Source organism: Helicoverpa zea, chromosome 20 (genome assembly GCF_022581195.2).
Source record: "Helicoverpa zea isolate HzStark_Cry1AcR chromosome 20, ilHelZeax1.1, whole genome shotgun sequence".
Classification (NCBI taxonomy): domain Eukaryota; kingdom Metazoa; phylum Arthropoda; class Insecta; order Lepidoptera; family Noctuidae; genus Helicoverpa; species Helicoverpa zea.
In genome coordinates this window covers 1,950,380-1,956,734 of record NC_061471.1, presented here as the reverse complement: position 1 = coordinate 1,956,734, position 6,355 = coordinate 1,950,380, and the positions used below count along the sequence as shown (strand labels likewise).

Sequence of the window (6,355 nt, the reverse complement as noted above, 5' to 3'; positions counted from 1 at the left end):
ATTTAAATAATAAAGTACTTACGTTATTGTTTTAATTGTAGTGTTTTTTATCGTCCCTGTATTTTTTTTTATAGCATCACCAAATAGTAATATTGTTGTAAACTGTCCATTAATCATCATCATCTGAGAAGCCTTTTTCCAACTACATATATTGGGGTCGGCTTCCAGTCTAACTGGATGCAGCTGAGTAGGTACTAGTGTTTTACATAGAGTGATCGTATCTGACTGACCTCCGTTTATACATAAAAACTGTCAATTGTTTTATTTTTTTTAGTTCTCAGTATGGAGTGTCCTTCTTTTTTTGTTTTCTGTACAGGATAGAAGGAAAGTTTTTTTTTGTCTTTAGTGACAAACATACAAACTTTAAAAAAATATTTAATATTAATAGGACATGCATAAATTATAGTTTTATCTGTAAAAGTCATCAGAACAGTAGGCAAGATACGCAAGACGATTTCTATCTAATCTTGAATTAATTACTTAGATATTTATTTCGCAATTGTCGATTAAAAGATTTTTTATCGATTCATCTTGAATATTGATGTAATTTCTTTGCAGTGGAGTGCGCCAATATAATGAAGCTATACAGTTTTTTGTTTTTGCTTTTCATTGGATTTGCGAATTGCCAAGTCAGTGAGTAGAACGTATTCAAATTCACGTCTTTTTAGTTTTACGAATTTTGCAGATAATTAGGTATGTAGAAGAAACTAAAATTATCTGTCAGATTTATTTCCAACTTATTAGTGGGCTTGTTTGTGACAAGGGAGAGAGGTGTAAGGTTTGACTCCAGTTTAGGGTAAAGCGTTTTTGAATCCTTCTAAATGTAAATGCTAAATTAAAGTAACTGACTGTCTGTGTACCTATAGAAGTAGTGATAACAATTGACAAATCATATTATTTCAGTAAGCAATGTCCGCCTGGTCGACCACATCAGCTATGTTATAGACTACATAACGAGAACTGTTCAAACTGTCGAAGAAAGAGGATGGTACAACTTGAAGTTATATGATTATGTAATCGAAGTCAAGTAAGTAATTTTAAGCAATTCTGACTTTGACTAGAACTTTCTCGAATCGAGTAACCTACACAGTTTATATAAACAAATCCATCTTTGTATCCCCTTAAGAGCTTAGCGAGTGAAATGGTTTTCTTCGCAAATCTTAGGTTATGAGTTTGAGGCAATTCCTTTTACTTATTCAGATCTGACCAGGCTACTCTTTTTCAAATCTATGCCTGTGAATGCCCTTAGGGCACACTACGTAACGCATGTCGATTTTTTTACGCAAGATCTGTTTAAACCTCTTGTGTTGTGCCTCTTGTAAACACTTCTCTTCTACTGCATCTGGTGACTCCTAAAGTCCCCGACCAGCATATTATTTGCATAAAGTCTAGACAAACAACGATGATCGTATGAAACAAAAGCCCAAAATCATGCTGACAAAACCGAAAAACCCTTTAAAATCTGTTTTTTTCAGTCAAACTGTCAACAACTTAGATGTGATTGGTAAAGTCCAATATCGCAATGGCTTTGTCACCTCCATACAACGTGTGGATATTCAGCAGAGTACCGTACAACAAGTTTGGGGCTTCAACTCGACTGCTAAGAAGACCACTGTCTCCGTTCGAGGAACCCTCAGACTTCATGATGTGGCTGTAGGATATGACGTCACCACGGATATAGGTGATGGTGAAGAAGATGAAGTCAGTCATTATACAATGGAGTTTGTTCATCCGTTGATTACGTACGCTTTTTCTGTAAGTTTTTTTGTTCTTTATTAATATTGACTTTGAAAGACCCCCAATTTTTCTACCACATTGAAAGTCCAATTAAGAATGATTCTTTAGCATCACTGTTGTAATTTTTTTATAGAAGATCGAATGGGAATACAAAAAGTGTAAAAAGTAAAAGGCTAACACTTTCGACCTTATTTTATAGCTCGTAAATATCATTTTCAGGTTATCAAAGATGTAAACACAGATGAGATAGAAGTGACAGTCGTTGCTAACGTGCCGAGAGTTACCAATCGCCAAGGAGAATTTCGACCAAGAGACAGTACAACTGACATATTAACTTCAATGGTAAGAAAAACTTGATTGTTTTGAAACTGTTAGGCTCATTGATGAATCTCGTGAAGATGGAGCAGTTATTCTTTTGCCTTTTATAGCCTTCATATTATATCATTTTTCTAAATCTTTGTTACATTATTACTAGCCAATTGCTTCTTGGATAGCAACGACTTAAATGTTAACGAAAACATCTTAAGAGGAAACTTGAGGGCAGTAAAAAAGCTTATGATGGCAGAAGCTAGTCAAAAAAGAGTCTAAATTTTGAAAGTTGACCAGTAACTGGACTATGAGTATTCTCATTGTTCTTCTACAAGTTTCGGCTCCATGGTATACTCATTCATAAATATCATTTTATTTTTCAGTTCGATCCCAACGTCGGGATCCCTGCTGGCATGGTAGGTTGGGCCGATAAAGTATTCCAACCTATTGCTTATGATCTGGTGACTAAAGAGATCCAGTTCCCAAGAATATGTTATGACTGTGCTACTTCATAGGACTTGAGAAGAAAAACTGTGATATTATTCTGTGATTTGGTGTTTACTTACTAAATTGTTATTTTTGCTAAAAATAATTAAAATATTCACACATCGGTTCGGTATTTTCTTCTTACATTTTAGAAATAATAAGAACTATGTTATGATTTATCTTTGTATTATTTTATGAGTAATTACAATGCAACTTTGATCAGGTGGTTAAGTGGTTGGTTAAAGGCTAGCAGTGTGGCTGATATTAAGACCCGTTCCTGACTCAGAAAGTCAAATATCTTCTGCGAATGTAGTAATTAGTTCCATGAGTCACGCTCGTGATTTCTATCAATACACACATTGTGATCATACGTTGAACACACGATAGACATGCAAATTACTAATCAATCAGATTACAATAGAATTATCTTTACTTACTACATCAAAACGCTATTTTTAGATTCTTGTTTCTAATTTGATAAGGCAATTAATTAATAGACGCCGTTAGGATATAATTAGTTGCTAATATAAAAGTCTGAGCTGAAAAGGATTAACTTAAGTAGAGTAAAGAAAGCACAGTCACCGAATAAGTGTTAGGTATACGTTAGCTCGCCTATATTCTGTAAATTGAATGAAAAGGTTAAGATATAGAGGAAGGCTACAGCCAATTAACGATATACGCATTGTGTGAAACTTGTGAGGGAGGACTTTAAACAGCGAGGTATGGAAAAAGAAGATTATACCTACATAAATGAGAATTGAGGACTATCGGAAACTTCCTTGAACATCTCTGTCTTCTGCTTCCTGAAAAAGGTAATTGAGGAGCCCATTACAATTTTAACTCAAAAGACTCTTCAGCTATCGAAATTCACTTATAATTCCTAGCTGGTAAATTATGAAAATCTTTTTCAAAAATTATGATCGAGGCATTTTCTTTATATAGCGGACATTGCAGGAAATAGGTATCTGATTTTTATGCAAATTTAGGTAAAACATTAATTTCGACCTTTGAATAGCTATCAGCTCATTAACATTTTGATAGGTATTATGATACTAGTTTTGTCCGCACTCTTACAATGTTGCTACAATGTCAAAGAGATTAGAGACAAAGAAAGTCTGCTAAAGATCCTGAGATCCGATAAATCAGATTAGGCATTAAGTAATAATATTTAACTAATCACATGATTACCAGATCTTATCTTCGGAATTGCGGATTTCAAGTCATTGTTTCAATATTCAGTTTGAAAAGTTTTCTGGTGAGCAAAATTTCCGCATAATGTTTTTAAAAATGAAGTATCATATTTTGGTGTTACCGATCCTGTGTGCGGCCATCGCTTTTGGATGGAGTGAGTGTTTTTATTATTATTCGCATTCTACATCATCATACACCAATTCGAGTTCGACATAGATACTTAGACCCAAGCTCACTGACAAAATAAACGCCAGTTTTCTTAAAACGTAAAGTACAGACTGGCTTTGATATTCTACCTGAGTCTTCGCTAGACTCCGGAGCTGCGGGTTGTTCGAAAGAGTTACCGCGGCGCTGGTACATAAAGGCCTACGACGGAACACGAAGGTTTTTAGTCAGTAAAAGTCTGACACTTCCTCACCGCTGCTAATCCACAGCGGGAGGGGTCATTTGATGATTTTTGACGTCTTTTAAAAAAAAAGTTCACTAGACTAAGTCCTTTCCCAGACACCATGTCTCACAAAATATTTGCCCGATAGAAAATTCTGATAATAATATATTATGCTCCTTTCAGCACCACGGCCTAGGGTGAACAACCACGCAGAATTCTTCTCTTCTGTGATACAAGAAACTATATATGACTTGGAGAAAATAGGATTTAGCACCTTAAGACTGGTGAATGTAACACAAAACATTGAGTAAGTTGATGTATTTTAGCTGTTTGTTTACGAATCCTATCTGGGAATCAGTGACTTCATGTTAGTCAAAAGTGAAGGCAAGGTATTCACAAGGCATCAAATTAAATAGCTAACTTCAGACTGGTTTGAAATCACTGACTGACCTTATCCTTTGCTATATAACCTCGAGATATATCGAGCAACTAACTGTTTTTTTACTGATTATCCATTAGAAAGCTGGTAATTCAATACCTCCTCATTCTTTCAGCATGCAAATGCATAAATGGCACATAAACGGGACAGCAGTATACACCAACGGTTTCCTGGTCTCCATTCAGAAGATTGACGTAACCACTATGAACCAGGGTATAAACAATGTCAACAACAGTGGGGTTATTACCCATAGAGCCTGGGTATCTGGGATTTTGAACTTACGAGACGCTAAGTTGGGTTACGATGTGCACTTCACACCAGTTAATAGTTCCCAGACCATGCATTACACAGGAGACTTCACACATAGCTCGATAAGTTTTACGATATTTGTAAGTACATTTTTTTATCTACATTAATATTTTAAAAGGCAAGATTTGGTTGTTTGTTTGACCGTTTGGGTTAGAAACTACTTGATTGTTTAGAAAAATTCTTCCACTGTTTGGAAGCTACATTGTCCCCGTTCAACATAGGCTATATTTTATCCGAGTACGCGCAGTAGTTCCCACGGGACGCGGGTAGAACCGCGGGAAAACGGTCAGTTTGATAATGATGATGTGCCTACACCACACGAGGCTCTCGTTAGGCGGCTGGATCAAGGAACTGATTCAGAAGAAGAAGAGAATAATTTAAAACAAACTTTTGAGCCGTTTTAATTGCACGTTATGTAGATAGATGCCCCTCTATCAGATACCACATAATAGTCCCCTCAATACTCTTGAGTGACTCGTGACTTGACTTTAAAACCAAGTGATAGTGTAGCTCGTAAAATTAAATAAGTATTTTAATAAAAATTATTTCAATGAAATTCCAGATACATAAAAATTTGACGACCAACGAAATAACGGCGACAACGAACGGGGTCTCGACATCAAGCGGTCTTGTAAGGATGGTTTACCGACCTACCAGTAATATTACTGAAGTTCTTTCTAGAGAGGTTAGTGTCTACATACATACCTAGGTGCTTAGTTGTCTTTTTATACTTAAAATTGTCAGTATTATGGCACGTTAAACTGTAGGTCCCGGCTGTCATTGAACATCCTTGGCAGTCGTTACGGGTAGTCAGAAGCCAGTAAGTCTGACACCAGCCTAACCAAAGGGTATCGGGTTGCCCGGGTAACTGGGTTGAGGAGGTCAGATAGGCAGTCGCTTCTTGTAAAGCACTGGTACTCAGCTGAATCCGGTTAGACTGGAAGCCGACCCCAACATAGTTTGGGAAAAAGGCTCGGATGATGTGAATTGTCAGTATTAAAATCCTTGCCAAACTTGCCAAACATGGCGGCTTGGAACAATGCGCGAGCGGCGGCGGTACACGAGCAGTACCTATGCACTAGCATGCGTGCACCTACGCATCTACTTGTGTTTGAAGTTCGAAGTAACTGCCTACCCAAAGGTTGTGTTTAAAAATATTTTAAATTGATAGTTCACCTTCGGTTAAACTTATGCATAGGTAAGTAGGTCATTTCAGAAGAACATTTTAACATAAGAATACTCTTTTCTATTTCAGTTCCGACCCTTCCACAACTACGATGGTGTAGTTTCGTGGTCCCAAACGTTGTTACCAATGATCGTGGAAGCCGTCAAAAACAAAATTCCCTTCCCAACAGTATGCTTCAGTCATTGCTAGTCGACTCTTGAGGAACAAAACAATGTGATATTTAAATATTATTTTGTAAGAATTAAATTATAATAACCAAGAATATAATAAAGAAATAATGGCGTTATTTACTTCCCCATTCCCCAAAGAA

General features: G+C 36.4%; 2 protein-coding genes across 2 annotated transcripts; both read left to right on the top strand.

Annotated features, from left to right (window-relative positions):
- Positions 1-475: 475 nt before the first annotated feature.
- On the top strand, positions 476-2,657 carry LOC124640173. The gene is made up of 5 exons (XM_047177841.1): positions 476-633; positions 904-1,027; positions 1,476-1,755; positions 1,957-2,079; positions 2,430-2,657. The coding sequence occupies exons 1-5, from the start codon at positions 576-578 to the stop codon at positions 2,559-2,561; spliced, it is 717 nt and encodes a 238-aa protein (XP_047033797.1). The 5' UTR covers positions 476-575; the 3' UTR covers positions 2,562-2,657.
- Positions 2,658-3,638: 981 nt separating this feature from the next.
- LOC124640176 lies at positions 3,639-6,323 on the top strand. The gene is made up of 5 exons (XM_047177845.1): positions 3,639-3,877; positions 4,295-4,418; positions 4,666-4,939; positions 5,422-5,544; positions 6,115-6,323. Exons 1-5 carry the CDS (start codon positions 3,808-3,810, stop codon positions 6,232-6,234), a joined length of 711 nt encoding a protein of 236 aa, XP_047033801.1. The 5' UTR covers positions 3,639-3,807; the 3' UTR covers positions 6,235-6,323.
- The last annotated feature ends 32 nt before the right edge of the window (positions 6,324-6,355 follow it).

Bases quoted from the DNA above. Each gene is read 5' to 3' on its own strand.
- LOC124640173 (XM_047177841.1), top strand. From the start codon at position 576: ATGAAGCTATACAGTTTTTTGTTTTTGCTTTTCATTGGATTTGCGAAT. The intron at 634-903 runs GTGAGTAGAACG...ATATTATTTCAG, and splicing joins ATTTGCGAATTGCCAAGTCA to TAAGCAATGTCCGCCTGGTC. The intron at 1,756-1,956 runs GTAAGTTTTTTT...TATCATTTTCAG, and splicing joins TGATTACGTACGCTTTTTCT to GTTATCAAAGATGTAAACAC.
- LOC124640176 (XM_047177845.1), top strand. From the start codon at position 3,808: ATGTTTTTAAAAATGAAGTATCATATTTTGGTGTTACCGATCCTGTGT. The intron at 4,419-4,665 runs GTAAGTTGATGT...TCATTCTTTCAG, and splicing joins AATGTAACACAAAACATTGA to CATGCAAATGCATAAATGGC. The intron at 4,940-5,421 runs GTAAGTACATTT...ATGAAATTCCAG, and splicing joins CGATAAGTTTTACGATATTT to ATACATAAAAATTTGACGAC.